Source organism: Apodemus sylvaticus, chromosome 4 (genome assembly GCF_947179515.1).
Source record: "Apodemus sylvaticus chromosome 4, mApoSyl1.1, whole genome shotgun sequence".
Classification (NCBI taxonomy): domain Eukaryota; kingdom Metazoa; phylum Chordata; class Mammalia; order Rodentia; family Muridae; genus Apodemus; species Apodemus sylvaticus.
This window is the reverse complement of record NC_067475.1, coordinates 66,725,657-66,743,799: the sequence shown is the minus strand read 5'-3', so window position 1 is coordinate 66,743,799 and position 18,143 is coordinate 66,725,657. Positions and strand designations below refer to the sequence as shown.

The window sequence follows — 18,143 nt, the reverse complement described above, 5'->3', positions numbered from 1 at the left end:
TCCAGAAAGGAAACAGACTAGCTTCAGAAAATTTCAAGCAATTAAAAAAATACTCAATGGGCCTTGATTCAAAACAAATAATCATTTGGAGAGTCACTAGACTCTAATCCTGGTGTCACTAGGTTGAGCTTGGCTTTCTTCCATGCTCTCTCGCCTTTTCCAGTAGAAGCGGCTAGTCGGATGATATGCCTAAGACCTCACGGTGCCAGAACTGAGTGAAGTACCCAGACCACTGCTTGTGCCGCTGAGAGTAGTTCACTCTCCATTTCATTTGCCACCTTTTCAGGCTCTGCAGAACCCTGGTGCCATCATTCCAAGTCTAAACCACATACCAGGGGGGCTGTGCTTCTCTCTGTCTTGCTGTTAGAAATGTTCTGGATGTGGAAAGAGACAATCGTTTCAACCTGGCCCTTCAGTACAGCTTCTGCAGCCCTGTAAGACAGACGAGACAACGCATTAGCATTTGCTCCTGTTCCACGAGCTGCAATTCTAGACTAATAACCCCATGGGGGTAAAGGACCACTGGGAACCTTGGATGAGAAGAAATCAAAAGAAACACACTTCATTATTTATCCTTATCATTTACCATCAAATGTCTGAAGTTAGAAGATGGTCATGAGTGAATGCCTATATGGGTATTAAACAACAGCAAAACAAACAAACAAAAAACCAAAAACACACCAAAAAGCCCAAGACAAATCTAGTTAGGTGGTTCATAGAAAGTTCTCATTCAAAGCCACCTAGGAAAGTCGGACATGAAATCCCAACACCTAGAGCTAGAGTAAGACTGTGAAGATCCACATCTGACCTTGGGAGTAAACGAGGAGGGAAAAGTGTATGAAGGTATTCTTGGTAAGTAAACAAAAACTCATTACATCATCTAACAACTTGGAATATTAGAGCAAAATGTTCACAGTAGCTACTTTTGGTGAATTCCAGAGATTTTTCTTCCTATATTTTCTCATTATCCTATTATAGACATTTACTGTTTGGGGTATTTTTTTTTTTTAAAATAGGACATGCAGGTTGCAGAAACTTGTATATTGTGCATTCAACCTGTGTTTACATAACCTTACTCTCCCTCTCCCAGCACAGGCAAGGAAGCTGTCAGTAGCCACCCCTGGACAACGCAGCACAACAACTCTGGTCTCAAAACACACGGGCAAGCTCAAGGCTGGGACACAGCCACCACTTACTTATTTGCCATTTCAGTAGAGAACACATACACCACTTTGGCTGGCGTCTTCTGAGCAGGTATGGGCTCTGGAGCAGGAGTCTGGCCATGGGAGGGAGTGGAAGACCTGGGCGCTGTAGCAGTTGACGGGGTCATGGAGTGTGGCGTGTGCTGGGACTCCTGGGACTTGATGTGGTCTGCAGAATTACATTCTAGAAGAATGAAAGACTCGCTGTCATGGTGAGAACAGACAGCTCCTCCCTCCCAGCCATCCTGCTAGCATTTATAGCATCATCACAACACAAATCCACCTTGAAAATTTCAAGAGCAAGTTCCTTGCTAAGAGAAATGATCTCTTCTTCTCATATATATCAGATACTTCCCCTAAATGACTCATTATGCGTCCGCCACTCCTCTGTCCTCTGTTGTCCACAGCACACACATTAGCATGAGCCTCCTTCCTATCGGGCACCCTTTTTGAAACCTTTTAGACATGACAGGATGCCCCTGGTAATCAAACTCATAGCTCCCTTCTAGTAACTTAGCATTTATCATATTTCGTATGTCTGTCTGGGTGCCCTCAAATTCTTGAGAATGACAACTATCTGTCCCATTGTCTGCACCCCTAGAACCCAGGGCAGTGCTGGGATTCATAACAGGATCCCCAAGAACACTTCTGAAAGGGAGGGGAGAAAGGAAGTGAGAGAGGCAGGGAGGATTCCTCAGGTTTGCTCTTTCATTTTGGGCTGAGGGATCTCACTTTCACTTCTTAGACAGTAACTTCACATTCTGGCCCTGTCATTAAGAATTTTTTTTTTTCTTTAGTTTTACTGTAGGAAGAAAAAAAAGCCCAAATCCTCGTACCAATACTCTTCCCTGACGAGTTCCATTGTGGTGCCTGCCAAATTTCCACCACATCTGGTAGCCACTCACTCCTGCCACACTGAAATCAGCTGTGACAGCTCTGGGCCAGGGCCAGGGCCATTAAGGCTTCCCCTTGTGTCTGTCAGTCTGGCAAAGTGGCACCCAGAAAACACAAAACCCAAGTCTTGGAGGATTTCTCCAAGGCAGGAATGTCAGAGAAACTGCTCCAGTGTGGGCCGCAGACACAGCTGACTGAAGCTACTGGCTTGCTTGAGGGACCACAGTGCAGGCCAGAAACCATGCTCACCAACATGGGCTAGGGCTATAACATATCTGATCAAGCCACACACCTTCAAGAGCAAGAACTCAACAAAGTGCTCTAGACTCTCCTTCAATGAGGAGAAAAATGAGAAGCAGTGGTCTATCGTAACCTGCAGGACCTCCAGACTCTGCCACCTCCTCTCCCACTTCACTGACAGCAGCCTCTGGCCTCGGCTGAATGTTAGAAGCCTTCCCCGGGGAACACCTACTTCCCTCTGAGTCTCAAAGATCTTGTAGACATACCTTTAATGTCAGAGTCATCGTTTGGAGTCCCAGGATCTCTCTGATCAAAGGAGTCGGCCGAAATACTTCGCTCCCTTTTCCCCTTGCCCTTGGCACCATTTCCAGCCCCATTCTTCAGCCCCATGCTCCCACCTGGGCCAGGGAGTGCTTTAGGGGTATGGCCCCCACTCTTGGAGTCACAGGGGGATGGCTGGGATTGGCTGGCTGAGCCCCCCGGTTTACCCTGATTGGAGAATTTGGAATCCAGCTGGGGGTTTCCAGATGGGGACATCACTGTAGGGGGACGGACCATCACCTCCTGCTTTGACTTAGGGCTACTAAAAGAAACAAACAATAAAGAGAGATCAGATCGCAGATATGGTCAGTACAAATTCATGTTTCTGTAATGGGTTAAGGAGCCCCTGTGTGCTGAACAACTGCCCCACACTGCACCCTGCCCTCATGCTTGTCCTGCCACCCTGGCTCCCATCTGAGAGCTATCGACAGAGAGGAGGATCAAACAGAATGGCCTCCAGGTCTCGGGAACACGAGAGTCACATGGGGACCTATCTCTAGGGCTTCTGTCAATAAAGGACAACCGTTTCTATGTACATAGAAAGTGACTCTCACACTAAGACTAGCTCAGAGTAAACAAACAGACATCGTTAAGATCAAAATACTACCACCCCCAGGCTCATGACGAGGAACAGCTGTAACCTAGCTCCTCCACAGACCAAGCCAGCAGGCCCAGGAGCTCAGAAGGGAAACCCACTGGAGCTGTCAGGTTAGGGAACTCCTCCAGTGTCCAGATCCCTTCTAACAGTAACCCAGCACCAAAGCAGGGCAGGCAACCTCTGCCCCCAGGGAAAATGCCAAACATTCTTTTAAATAACCGGGTACTGAGAAAAGCAGCAAGGGCTCTAGGTGGTCGTTGGTGGCTCATTATTCTATGCCTCAGATTCCTCAGCTGGTGCTGGCTGGTCTTGAAGGTCCTTCTTGCTTGTGTTTTGAAAGTGTGGGGAAATGGTACAGGTGGGAGACATGGGAATGGCGGCCGAGAGAGAGTAGCCCAGAAAAATCGCACTTGTTACTACTTCAGCAAGTTTCCTCTCTTTGCCCTGTGTGCCCATTCTGCTTCTAACTGTACACGCGGATGCAGCCATGAGTGTGTGTGGTGCCCACGTGCCCTGCACGAGGGGTGAGAGTGAGGCCTTGCCTCTTACCTCTGTGTGTTTCCTGATGGCGAGCTCCTCACTTTAGGGTTACTGGGATGCATTGATTGAAATCCTGAGCTTTCGGTCACTAACTGGGACGGGCTCCCCGAGTTCCTCTCGGGCTACAGCACAAGTAGCTGCTAGGGGCAGAGGCGGCTGCCCACTGCCTGCTTGGTGCGCCCCTTAGCGCTGGCTGCCTGGTCGCCTTTTTCCTCTTTGTTTTTCTCTGCTGTGGAAGTGGGTCCTTCCCCCTTGAAGTTCCAGCATTCTCTGAGTGTGTGCCTCCTGCTGCTGAAGGAAAATCTCGCATCTCCAGGGCACACTACAGGAGAAGGACACACAAGGCAAGAGGTGAGAGTGACAGCAGACACAGAAAACACCTTTCTATAGGATTGTCGGGACAACAGCCAGCCGGGCAGCCTGTGCTCCCACTGGATAAAGGAGAAAAGTCCTCGTGCAGCCATTACCTCTGGTGCTTGAGCAACTGAAAGGACTAAGAATTTCTGATCAGCACATAGGCCTCCTATCCAAGCAACTTGTGTTTATGGGATAGAAGTGGGATTTAATATTTTGCCATTCTTAATAAAAAATATGAATCTTATTATTCTCCCCTGTGTTTATTTCTGAATATAACAGTCTCAAGAGATTTAGGCTGTCTGCCCCCTCCTCCAAATAATGTTTTGAGACCACTGGGCATTGACCTCTGACACTGGGCGGTGAGGGCAAAGAATGGCAGAAATGTATAACAAACCCATCCCAATTTCACATTATGTAGCAAATAATCGATGCTTTTACTTTTATGCTTGAGGGTGATGGGGCACTGAAGGAGACTCTTCTAAAAACAAACATTAAGCTAATATCAATACAATCAGTTCTGCCCCCCCAATTTCCATGATTCTTCTATTAAATTATGCAGATTTTGTAACTGTGTCCTCACCTTAATGACAGAGACATGGACAAGCATAACAATGAGCCACAGTTTTGAAGGTAAAGGAGTCTCTTTGAAGGCTAAGATAATTTTTGAGCCAATTTGCAAGGCTAATTTGAAGCATAAAGGTCAATAAAATATTACCAAAGCTGGCTATGGAACAAATGAAAAAAAAACCTTTCATGTGGGGAAGCCTGGATGGCAGGGGAGGAAACATGGTAAACTCCAAGTCACAGGTACCCCAGGAGTTGCGTGGCCATCTTTTTTGTAACCACCATGACCTGTGCTTCCCGCTCTACCTGCTGACCAAGGATGGGACTGACAGAGGAGAGTGTCAGGTACATTCTTGGTGGCTGAAGCTAGAAACAGCCCAAGTGTCAGAGCTTGCACACATTTGAGAGTCTCAATCAGGAGGATCTGTAGTTATTATTTAGGTGGTGCTTGTGTGAGAATTGTCAAGTGCAAAAGTCCCTTCAATCAGGCATTCACAATGGTCCCAACTATTTTACCTGTGCCAGTGAAGGGGATTTATAGAGTTTCAAGCAGACACAATTACATATTTTCCTTTTTAAATAAAGGAGGCAGGAAGGAGAGCTAGGAGAAGATATTCTAAAACAGTTTTATGTCCTAAGAACATGTTGATCTTAATTATATTTAAGGTCATGTTTCTACCCCTCTCACCCTCTGTCTTTTTTTTTTTCCTCCTGTTGAACAGTTTAAATTGCAGGGTGGACTATAGTTGTCAAATGTGGAAAATTAAGATCATAAACCTTTTTCTACATTCTTAATAAAAATAGGAATCTTATTAAAGATTTACTAAATCTTCTTGGTAAATCAGGAGCAGCAGATGAGCCCGGAGTGGACTCAGCCAAGGTTTCCCTCAGGCAGAGGAAAGCAGTCATCACCTCGACATGCTGCTGTAACCTGTGGTGCTTTCTGACTGCATCTACCGCTCAGCCGCTGGCACTCAGCAATCCTCTGTGCGTATTTTCCTCGCTGTGAAGGCTGTGCTCTTTGAAGACAAGAACCTTATTTTAAGTTCTCTGGTTTCTCTACACTTCTCAGCATGTAGGTGTTACGGTAGATAGTGACTTAGAACAGAAACCCCTGGCGTTTGTACCGTACTCTTCTTCCCAGGCAAGGCAATGCAAAATACATCACAGATATCAAACTGCCTCACTAATCTGCCAGGCACTTATGATGAGCTGGTAGTAAAGATTATTTCTAATAATGATACCACAAACATAAAACATGTTGGTTTTCAAGGTATTTCACATGCCATTTCTTACTCTCTCAATGTGCCTGACCTTGATCCACAGGTATTTCCCACTGGAATAACCAGAACACTCAAGCACACACAAATGGCCGCTCTAGCCAACCAGTGTTCTCAGACCCTGTCTGTCCTTCCTCAGCCCCATGCAAGGACTGAGAATAAAATCCAGGCTTCTGATTCCTTACCTAAGAGAGGTGAGCTGAGGCCTAACTTTACATTGCCACTCTGAGAGAATAACCGAACCAAAACTACCAAATGTCTTATGACAGCCATGCAGAATAAAATTATGCTCAACAGGTGAAACTGGAAGAGGTCTTTGACAAGATCATCACAGCGAGAGGGACTTCTCTGGAAGACGAATGCTCCTCATACCTCAGATCTACTCCCATGATTCTCTTCCAGAAAACCTGACACTTCTAAGCCCTGAGCATTGTTCTAAGCACAGTACACACACGCCAACACACGCAGCAACCCCACAAGGCAGCTATTACTGCCGCATCTTAATGATGACATGACTGCTCACCGTACTGGTGGCAGGGCTGGTGTCTGGCCCAAGCCCGAAGCCTGAAATGCATTCTTCACATTGCAATGCCACGACTGGCAAGCGGGCTGGTCAGTCCGTCAGCAGGGCTACACTAACTCTCATGGGCTCCTCCTGCCAGGTTCCTCTTTGTACCTCTTCCGTCTGCTCCTATTTACCTACCATCTTCCTCCCTCCCTCTCTAACCCCAGCTGTGGCTTACTGGTGTTTTCTTTTGTTTGTTCTGTCTTATTGCAGGTTCTCAGTCTATAGCTCTAAATGGCTTGGAACTTGCAATGTAAACCATGCTGACAAAGAACTTGCAGATCTTCCTGCTTCTATGTCCTAAGTGCTGTGATTCCCGTCTGTGGTCCTGGCTATTACTTAAAGAGGAAGAAGACATTTTACCAAGAGGGACATCCCCACACTAAACCTGCAAACCTTTTTCCCAGAGCACCCATCCGTTTTTGCTTCATTACATTCAAAACAAACAACGACAGAACCCAATCGTTTTTCTTCAAAGTGCAGTCCACCAACAGGCGGCACGGCTCACGCCCAGGGCCACACTGCCTGCTGAGGGCTCTTACTCTGTTCTCTGCCATCCCTTCTATTTGCTGTGTCCATCAGCCCTTTCCAGTTACCATTCAGAACCACAGTAGTGTCCTTTCAGCACTGAAAAAAAAATAAACAAACAGGGCTCCGGTACTTGCCACCAACCTGACAACTTGAGTTTGATCCCTGAGACCTACACGCCCAGAGAACCAAGTCCCGGGGGCTGTCCTGACTCCACAGCTGTGCCATGGCAACACCCCTCCCCATACAGAGCCACACATAAAGTGAACAGATAAATGAAAAGAAATAAGAAAGTTAACTGAACCAAAACCAGTTTAGGCTTCTATTCCCCTCAGAGCCAAGCTTCTCTATGAACGTGACAGGAGGTGCAGTGTTCTCTTGCCATTCACCTTCCGCCATAGGAATCGACTTCCGTCCCCAGACCACAGTACCAGTTTCTGTGAGGTCCCCCCCCAGCGCCTGGTGTAACATCTCACTCCATCATCTATCGGGTGTGGTACATGGTAGCTATAAATGTACTGGTAGCCCAATATAAAAATAAAAACCTACTTAAAACATTACATGACTTTTTTGTTCAATTAAAAACTCTCAATTATGTGGTTCTCAAGCAGGAGCTCTATAGATGACAATGTCGTCACTAGAGAGCAGAAGGTTGGACACCGTGGCGAGTTTTGCAAGCTGTTCCTTCCTTCTTAATCTGCCCATTCCTCTTGTCTCCCCAGCTACTCCTCGAGTGTACACATCCTGAGTCCCCTCTCTCCCCACTCCAACACCGGTCCACGCTGGGCTCTCTTCTTCTTCGGTGAGTTCCTGCTGTGCTGACAGCTCCCAGATTCACACATCTGGGTTGGCTTGTGCTCTGCAAGTCTGCAAACACATCAGCTATTTGACACCTCCCTGGATGGCTCAAAACTGACGGGACTGGGCATGAATTATTCACCTTAATATAGTCTTCCTTCCAAAACTATTCCCTGTGCAGTTAAATGCCTCTTCCACTTACCTAACATAAAGTCATAGGTCAAGTATTTCTTCTTCAAAGAAGGATCCCTTAAAACCACCCACTTACATGAAATCCTTCATCATGGTCTTCAGAGCACCTCAGGTTTCTGCAGAGTTTTCCTCAAGTTTTCTAACCATTATGGGATCACCTGTATAGCATTCCTCTTAGACTCTAAGCTCCGTGACGTAGGGACCACGACTAACTTACTTTCCTCCATTCCTAGCATTTGCTAAGGAGCCTAGAACATTAGGTATTTGTTCAAAAACTATTATTTAAGAAACAGAAATGAGTATGTCGAGGAGGCATCCTCACAGAAGCTAATTTTTTTCTCTTGAGTCAGGGGTATCACTGTGTAATCTAACTGTTCTGAAACTCTCCATAGAGACCAGTCTATCCTTGAACTCAGATATCTATCCACCTGCCTCTGTCTCCCCGGGGTTGGGATTAAGCACCTGAGCCACTACATCTGCTCCTCACTGCACAATTCTTTTCCCCTGAGACAAAGTTTCTCTGTATAGCCCTGGCTGTCCTGGAACTCTCTCTGTAGACCAGGCTGGCCTCGAACTCAGAGATCTGCTTGCTTCTCTGTCTCCCAGTGCTGAGAGTAAAAGTGTGTGCCCCCATTGCCCAGCTACTGCACACTTCTTAACAACAACTAAGATATAGAATATACCCAAGCATCTTCTATCCATTGACGATTTAAGAACTGAGTAGATGTAAAAACTATGGCAAGTTCCCCTGCCACTGGGACTATTTGGCTTTAAAAAAAAAAAAAAGAAAGAAAGAAAGAAAAAGAAAAACATTGTAATTCTGTCAGATGAATCTGGAGGACATTAAATAAGCCAGGAACAAAAAAGCAAATACCACGTGATCTCATCCCCGGTTAACAAGTTGAACTCAGAAGCAGGTAAGAAAATGGTAGTTGCTAGAGGCTAGGGCGGGGAGCCAGGGCCGAGAGACTGAAAGAAAAATATCAACTGTTGAGAAAAAGCTAAAGCTTTGTGTAAAGCTCTCACTCCCAAGACAGGCACATGTTCCCATGGTACCATCTGCCTCTACTCACCGAAACCCCAAGGGTCACGACACTGCAGACTTCATCCTGGGGTGAGGAGTCAGGGTGCCTTCCTCAAAGGTGACCCTCACCTAGAAAAGAATCAAGCGGGTAGGCATTCCAAAGCAGGTCTGCAAACACCAACAATATCAATGTAACAACCCTGAGCATCTTAAGAGAAAATCGGCTTCCAACTTCCTCTGGGGTTATAATGGGGGACTACCATCTTACATGCACATAACCAACTACTAAAGGATGTAGAGAGTACATGTAGCTATTTCAAGGCCCTTGGGGGGAGAGAGTAAGTCCAAATACGATCAACTTTTCTACTTTTGAAATTTCCAGGCATTTAATGAAAAAAGAGAAAGACCACATTTTTTGCATCTATGTATCTTCCTAGTACAGAGATTGGACACTGAAGGTACAAATAGACAAAACACCAGGTGTACGTCTGAATTTACAACCTTAGGGTCGCTCACCCCTACTCCCCCTGCACAGCCGCAACTCTATGCAGCAACAGCTGGCAAGAAAAATGTGTCTCCATATCTTGTTAGGAGCTTAGGACTGAACAACCCTGTGCTTTTACTAAGCACCTACTGTGTGCAGAGTGAAGTGCTGAACTGGGGAATGCTGGTAGCCTGTAAGATTTCCAACATCAGTGCCTATAGACTAGAATTATAACACCTGACCCAAACAAATTATACTTATTTATTTATTTCATCTGGTGTGCAAGCATGTGCGTATGTGGAGGTCAAAGGAAGATTTGCTGGGGTCAGAACTCTCCTTCCACCATAAGTGTTCTGGCCCTGAGAGGTCACTCAAATGGTCAGACTTGGCACAGGCACCTCTACGGGCTGAGCCATTCACTGCAGGAGCTAGTTTTGTGATTTCAAAGGAAAACAAAGTTCTAGAAGGTTGAGAGCCAAATTATTTAGGGACTCTTTAAAAGGGCACTCTATAGGATTACCAAAGTTTCAAGTAAAGTCACAAACTAATTTGACTGAGCTCAGAATCAAAATTCCAGCCTCAGCTCTTTCCATGATGCATTCCCCCTTCCTGCTCCAAGGAGTCAAGTTTATTAGAACTATGTCATGTTTAACAAATTTCATTTCTGCGCTATGACCACTACTCCATAAAAGGCACAGACAGCATCATAGAATGTGGAACTAAAAGGTCTTAAGATTCCATTCCTAGCTCATTCTTAACTTCTGGCGTGCCAACAACAAAACGGCTTCTTCAGGCACACAAAAGGAAGAGCCGACCTCTCTCTAGACTGTAGAGGACAAACGACTCAGTGGGCACATGCAGAAAACCTCAGTTCACACAAAACACTACTGCGTGTTTTAGCATCCACAGAGCAAAAATGCTATCTATTGCCCTTCAATGGCTACTAAACTTTAAGGAAACAAAAATTCATATTAAGCTAAAGAATTCTGACAAAATTCAAATGTTCAAAGTGCCATCCTTAAGGATAATAGCTCCCAAGGTACCATTGTACACACCCACCCCTCTCTGTGAAGTTTTTCTAGATTGCCAGCTACTCCCCTGTACATCATCCAGGGGCCCTGGCACTATCCTTACTGTTTAACATCTCGAAAACAGTGTCACTGCTATCATTAGACAGGGAACTCCCGGAGGACAGTGTCAATCACCATCCTAGCACCTGGTACCCTGCAAAACCCAACAAATGTGGTTGATCGACATATTACAGTGCACTTGCTCCTCTTAGCTCACGTTCCCAAACCCAAGGGGACACGATAAACACCAGCTTCTCTTCTCCCTGTCTGCCTTTCTCCTCAGCCTTCTGCAGCGAGTCAAGCACAAGGCCCAGGTCACACAAAACCCAGGGCAACGGCACTTTTAGTTGTGACTTGCATTTGCTTTAATGACTTGCACTTTGGGAAACTTCTAGAATCAAGGGCAGCCCAGTGAGCTGGAGAGATGGCTCAGCTGCTAATGGCTAGGCTCCCAAACAAAAATATAAGAGCAGCCCATTTTTACCTTATCAGAAGCCCCAGAGACAAAAATTCAACACGCTCAAGCTTAAGTCCCAGAAGTTGCAGCTTAAGGTAAAGTTTTTACCTTTTAAGATGTCCAGTCTGCTTTGTCTTCTACATTGGGGCGGGAGGAGCTTACAGAGAAGGAGAACTGTCACCTCACCGTGACACAGGAATGGTTAGGTCAATGTGACGTGACACCAGTTAGTCCCACATCCAAGTCCTAAGATGACAAGAAAGAAAGGAAAAGTTCATATCCAAATTTACACTGACTCCGAGGAAAACTCCCCACTCCCCACTGTGATGTGGCCAAGCGAACACCTGGGAGAAGAAAGAAATTAGTCAAAAATGGGAAAAGAAGGCAAACCCCTGAAAACATCAAATACAAGTCAGAGAGAAGGGAGAGGATATCTAGGGAACCACATATGTAATGGCGACTAGGGAACCTGGAAAAAACAAAATAAACAAAAGTGTCCTATGAGGTCTTGTTTTTATCCTTTTGTACAACCAGGAATGGCCAGGCCTGCACAGGCTGCAAAAGGGCTTTTGGTTTTTCATGTGGTCTCTTCATCCGTTCTTAGCATAATGGAGATACTTAAAAATATCTCACAAAGCCCAAAGTGTAAGCAGCCTTAAGTTAACTTTCAAACATCACAGAATTAAAAAAAAAAAAAAAATCAGAATCGGTTGGTCTAGGGTAGTTCTAACTCCATGATTCCCAGCTCCCAAGGAATCTGTACACAGGAGAGGAGAGGTGGCTTGGAGCCTTCAGGGAACGACATGGATCATCATTTTGACTAATCTCTAAGTAACGAAGTTAGCGCAGCCCTCAACAGTGGGTGTAGCATTGGCAATGCTGGGACTGAGCTGCCAGCAGCACCGTGTCACATCAGTCGAAGATTCGCTGATATAATGACACATGCTCTTCCCCCATCACTGCTTCTAACCCAGCCTCCCTAGACGCTATTCAGTGTGAGACAGAGGCACGCATCACCCCACCACCACGAACACTGACAGCTCATCTGTACTCCTGTGTCTTACATCTCGTGCATTTAAGAAGCATTCTCTGATGGGACGTGGCATCGTTTCAGTGCCTGAGTGCTGGGACAGAAAAACACTAAGAACCCCAGAGTTAGAACAAGAAAAACTTCCAGAGACTTTGCCATCACATTCGTGAAGGCAGAGAGAATAGACCGCTTTACCTACACTACCCGATGGCTGGAGAGGACTGGCCAGGCAGGGAACCAAGAACTATGCCTTAGGCCACAACAAGGGTGCCTGCAGCCCAGGCCAGCATCTACGGCTCAGGCTTGGGGCCAATTTTTGCTCAGTATTTACAATTACCATCAAAATCACTGTCCTCCTGCTAAACACTAATCTTTCAAAATTTCTATAAAACCCTAAATTCAGACAACAGACCAAAACAAGTGTACAAAACATCCCTTCTCGATCTTTAATTAACCATACTAAGTCTAAGTGTGGTTTTTTTTTTTTTTTTTTAAGTTATACTACATAATCACTCATCCTCAGAGGCATTCAAAGAACTTTCTGGACAGCCATTAACGGGCTGGACTGGAAAGCAGCCCTGAGTGGTTGGGGTGGGCAGTCGTCACTTCATAAGCAGCAACACCAGAAAACACCAGAGATTTGTTCGGAGTAAGTCATCCAAAGAGCTAACATCTTGATTCCAAGTTCAAGGCCTTTCACCACTGTGCAGGGCACTACCACCCAACATTCAGCTGGTTACAATGCTTGTGAAAGTCCTGAATCTTTCCTCCTAGCATTTTTGGGGGGTTTACAGCAGCACATATTTCTGAAGGCCCTGGGGAAATACCTCATAGAAGAAATTCCGAAGTATATAAGGTTTTTTTTGTTTTTGTTTTTTTTGTTTGTTTGTTTTGGCTTGTGCTGGTTAACTAGAATCAAGAACAAAACTCCTTTTGCTCAAGAACCAGTTCCATGATACTTGTCCTATAAATGGAAAACTATACAGAAATTGTGCTTTCATCTTTAGGCCAGTGACTTTCCCACTCATCTATCATCTATGTTGAAACTATTATATTCAGCACATTGATTACAAAGACTCTGAAAGCTCAATATCCAACTTCTAGGTCATAAAGCTATCAATGTCATACACACAGCTCCACATTTCTTCAACTTATCCAAAGCACCAGCCAGTTAATAGGGCCCTCATTCCTCAAAGCATGTTTGCAACACCTAAACTAATTAATCTCTTCTTAATCCATCCTTATCAATAGTATAGGTCTTTTTCAAGAGAAGAAAGAAGCCTGGTTACTGGTCCCCAGGTCTATCAGATTTGCACACAAACATTTCTTCATGATAAACTCCCCAATGACTAGTGTCCAGTCAAAAACTTTCAAACCAACCAGACAGTCATATTGAAAAACTTCCAAGTCACGGGTTCTAAACAGTCTTACCTTCCAATGTCTCAACTATTTTACTACCTACTCTTCTTACCTGCTATAACTAATTCATTACTGTGTTCCCTACACAAGAGTCCAAATCTCTGTCATCAAAACAACCACTTAATTCCACAGTATACCAAATGCTAACAAATGCACTGTAAAACTGACTTTTTACATGGCCACTGAAGTCAGGGGTTGACTTGTGCTTGCTTTAACTAAAGTCTAACTTTGCATCAATAGCATCCTGCCTTGGGCTATCTCCAAGGAGGCGTCTTTGCATTTCCCTACCCTATCTAATGACTTTGACTCCAATCTTGGCCTCAGGATCACTCTTAACATTTAAAAAACGCTCTTCCTTACCTCCAGCAGACCAAGGCTCTTGGAGGACAGATTTCAAGCTTTCTCATCCTTGGCAGCTTTAATATAAAGTTCCCAGCAATACTACTACAGGCGTTGGTCCTTCCCTTTGGACTCACCAACTCTGCGACTTGTTTTCCTTAGGCTATCTCCATTTCACCAAGCTCACCCAACACTTACCAGTGACATCTTAATAGTCTTTGCAACTTTCAAAGGCCAGCTAGCCTCTAGGTTTCCAATTTGAAAACCAATGGTGTGTTCTACGACCCCCACAATGACACAGTGACCTAAACGTCGCCAACTCACCTGCTGGAACCCTTTACAACTCAGACATTCCTCTAGGCTTTCACCTCCCCCAACCCTTCAACAAGTCACTGGCCTGCGGAGTCCCCTTTCTCCCCTCTACGTATCTCGGGGTCTTACAGACCCCACCAAACTCAACCAGAAATTCCTAATTTCGCGCGCTCTTTCCTCTCCATCGCCCCTCCATCCCAGGACCCCGAAACGGTCATCTCCCTTCAGGTAACCTCTCCAAGCACAGCTTTAGGACACAACCTCTAAAACCCCGAGAGATGCCCGGGTCTCTTCCACAGCTTCCGAGGCTCCCCCGCCTCCCCCAACAGGTTCCTTTAGAACCCGGGAGGCCCCCGGCCACACGCGCACGCGGACCCGGCCCCCGCCGCGCCGGCCCGCCCCTCCCCCTCCCCGGGGCCACTTACCCCGGGCCGGAGCGGGGGAGGGGCGATCGCGGACAGGGGCTGCGGTCCCGGGCTGCTCTCAGCCCCGGGGGGCCGGGGCCGGGACCAGCGGCAGCAGCAGCGCAGCGTCTCCCCCCGGCGGTAGCAACAGCGGCGGCGGCGGCGCCGTCCCACTCCCGCAGGCACACATAGGCTCCATTGTCCGCCGGCGCCTCCCCCTTTCCGGCTCCCCCTCCCAGACCCGCCCCTTCCCCCTCCCCTAGGCCCTCCCCCGGCTGCACAGTGCCACGAAAGGTACCGCGGGCCCCGCCTCGGACGCGAGAGGAGGCGCGCCCCTCCCCCGGCCCGCCCGGCGGGGAATGGGGCCCTGGCCCCGCCGCCGCCAGGGCCCGCCCCCTCCGGGGGAATGGCACCCGTCCCCCTCCCCGAACGCGATCGATGGTACCAGCCCGCCGCGGCCTCCGCCCCCTCCCGCGCCTGGCCCAAGAGAAGCCGCCCGCGCCCCGCCCACCCAGGGCCCCGCCCCCGCGCTACACGAAGCCCCGCCCCGACGGCAACGCCTCCTGTTTTGCATGACCCCTCCCTTCCAACCCCGCCCCGGCTAGTCACCGGGTCCCCCCCGCGGTGACGCCCACTCCCCGGTTTAAAGCCACAGAACCCTCTTTTTCAACCAAAAGCTCCTCCAGCAGGACCCACGGGGCGGGTAGTGTGGCGGGGAGGTTCTCTTCCTTCCTCACCCTCCTCCCGGCGCTCACTCACCCAGACTCCCCACGGCCTCCAGCAGTACTAGGAGCCACCGAAAGGGATTAGAAAAGGCGCGGGAGGGGGGAAGGGCAGAGTGGAATTTGGCCATCTTTGACAGAAACTCACTGGGAGCTGCAGAAGGAACCGGTCTTCCTTCGCTCTCCCGCCGCTCAGGGCCAGGCCTAGTCCCCAGTCTCCATGCCACCTCCTCACACCTCTACACTGCGATTCCGCCTTGCTGCTACCAGCCCACCCATCCGCCCCTCGGTGTCCGCTCTACCTTTGCCAATGAGGGCTTTCTTCTCTCTGGAAAGCAGGGCCCCTCGGCTTTCACTCTTCTCCCTCTTCCCAGAACACTCTCTGGGGTCCTGCTGGCTCTGTGGCTAGAGCAGGGTCTCCTTCACCTCGGGCCCTGCCCCGCCCCACCCTGCCTGGCCAGCACTACCTATGGTTTCCAGAGAGCACCTTCTGCCCTGGGCCCCAGGTCTTCACTCAACTACAGTATCACTCCCTTAATTTTTTGGAAGAGCTTTGTTGCTGAGAATTCGAGGGCGGCGCGTTCAGCACTATCCTTGTGAAGTTAGATGTTAGCTCTTTAGATTGCACTTTTTCACATCTTGGTTAATGTGCGTTGCTGAGATTCCTGTTATCCTTATTTTGTGGGACCGGTGTTACTACCTTGACCAGCCATCGTTACTGCCTGCCCTCCACACAAAACCACCCTACGAATCTTCTGAGTTTGTACTTGCGGGAGTCGATCTTAAAGATGCTCCTGCAACTCTGTGCTCTGGTCCAAAGCGTTTCTAACATAGTTAAGTGAATTCTGTGTACTTGAGAATGGATATAGTCTTCCTGAAGATGGAAGCAAGAAACATAACCAAAAGACCTACGTGGACAGCCACTACTGCCTCCTTCTCTCTATAAAGTAGGGAACCTTTCTTGTGGTGCCCTTGTAAGGAACAGTGCTATTGTAAAGGATGGTATAATAGAACCCTAAATAATAAAGTTCACTCACTACTTTCCAATCTACTCAAAACTCACAACTGGCCATGTGGGTTCCCATATAGTTTCTCCCTGGCTTAGAATCTGAACAACTAGGGCAAGATATTTTCTCTTGGAGACTGAGTTTATAAATTTAAAAGAGACTCAGGTAGGTCTAAATGATATAAACCAGAGAGCAAATGGAGTCCAAGTAAGAAAAGAAATTGAAGGGTTTGGGGGGAGGGGAGGGAGCTGTCAACTTTTGGCTTTAGAAATTTTAGATTTCACATATCTAAGAACCTCTGTAAAAGAGGCATGAGAAAAGGTCACGTGCGAATATGAGGAAAGACAACCAAACTAGAAGTATGTAAGAGACATTTGGTATTGCTAATGTAAGGGAAAGGGTCTCGGCTCATATAGATTGTATTCCTAAGAGAAAACCAGTGCCAAAATACTTCTGTCCTCATTAGAATTTCTATTGCTGTGATGAAGCATCATGACCAAAAGCAAGTTGGGGAGGAGAGGGCTTATGTGGTTTACACTTCCACATTGTAGTTCATCACTGAAGGAAGTCAGGACAGGAATTCAAACAGGGTAGGAACCCGGAGGCAGGAGCTGATTCAGTAACTTCAGGTGTGCTTCTTGCTGCCTTGCCTGCCATGGCTTGCTCAGTCTGCTTTCTTCTAGACCCCAGGACCACCAGCCCAGGGATGGCACCTCTCACAATAGGCTGGGCTCTCTCCCATCAACCATTAATTAAGAAATGCCTTACAGCTAAATCTTATGGAGGCACGCTCACAATTGAGTTCTTTTAAGATGACTCTAGCTGTGTCAAGTTGACGTAACACCAGCCAGCATGACTCGGGTATTCCAGTTCAGGGCGCTGCTGGTCAACAAGCTAAAGGGCAGATTGTCACAATAATATACTTAACACAAAACAAAACAAAAAGCAAAACAACTCAACTGCTCTTTGCTAGGCATTAAACTCTCTTGCAACCATGTGTTAAAGTTCAAAAATTATTTACTGAATTGGAAGGAAAATAAAGACAAGGATCACATGCACAACACTAGGCTACAAGCAAAAGCAACAAGACCTTAAGTGTGTTAAAAAATCAGGAAATGTAAAGGTTAGCAGCTCTACAGTAATGTTAGTTTAGCTATATTACACACAGGACAGAAATGCATTTTAAAATATCATATATTCTGCTCAATAGTTTCTTTCACTAGAGTGTTTGCTCTCTGAATTTTCTAGCATCCGCACATCTGCCCTCACTGGACAAAGGCCTGCCTTTGGTGTTGAAGGGCCTGACAGACTGTGCGTGTATACACACTAGTGGATAACGGAGATACTCTTCAAAAAGCATCTTGTAAACAGACGTCTCATGATGGTTTTTTTGGTATTCCAGTAACTCTGTGAAATCCTCCTTCCTCCAAATGGCAAAACTGCTAAAAATACAGGCTTTTCATAGACTGAGCTGGACTCCTCCCACTGAATCTTGCTTCTTGTAAGGACCATAAACACACAGTGGCCTCCGGGCCGGGATGCTGTAAGTCTGACAGCTCTTCAACAGACCAGGCTTCTCCATCAGGGCACCTATTTCTTTTCTTTCTTTTGGCTTTCAAGACAACATTTCTCTGTTATGGTGTGTAGGCCTGACTGTGCTGGAACTGGCTCTGTAGACCAGGCTGGCCTTGAGCTCAAGAGATCTGCCTGCCTCTGCCCCCCAAGTGCTGAGATTAAAGGTGTGCAACAACAACACCTGGCCATAGACACCTATTTCCAACTTAAAGGGACAAAAG

The 18,143-nt window shown here is 46.9% G+C and overlaps 1 protein-coding gene across 5 annotated transcripts in view; it reads right to left on the bottom strand.

The window, feature by feature from the left end:
• Bcl9 (BCL9 transcription coactivator) overlaps nt 1-18,143 on the bottom strand; it is an 85,077-nt gene that overhangs the window by 9,018 nt on the left and 57,916 nt on the right. For 3 of the 5 annotated variants that reach the window (XM_052179668.1, XM_052179671.1, XM_052179670.1), the window contains exons 1-7: nt 14,640-14,835; nt 11,223-11,360; nt 9,153-9,232; nt 3,805-4,117; nt 2,603-2,919; nt 1,197-1,386; nt 333-432 (exon numbers count right to left, since the gene is read on the bottom strand). In XM_052179668.1, coding sequence (XP_052035628.1) covers nt 333-432; nt 1,197-1,386; nt 2,603-2,919; nt 3,805-3,857 — 660 coding nt within the window. In that variant the 5' untranslated portion in view covers nt 3,858-4,117; nt 9,153-9,232; nt 11,223-11,360; nt 14,640-14,835. Of the gene's footprint in view, nt 1-332; nt 433-1,196; nt 1,387-2,602; nt 2,920-3,804; nt 4,118-9,152; nt 9,233-11,222; nt 11,361-14,639; nt 14,836-18,143 lie in introns of those variants that run through there. The other 2 variants (XM_052179672.1, XM_052179669.1) reach the window with 2 other exon arrangements.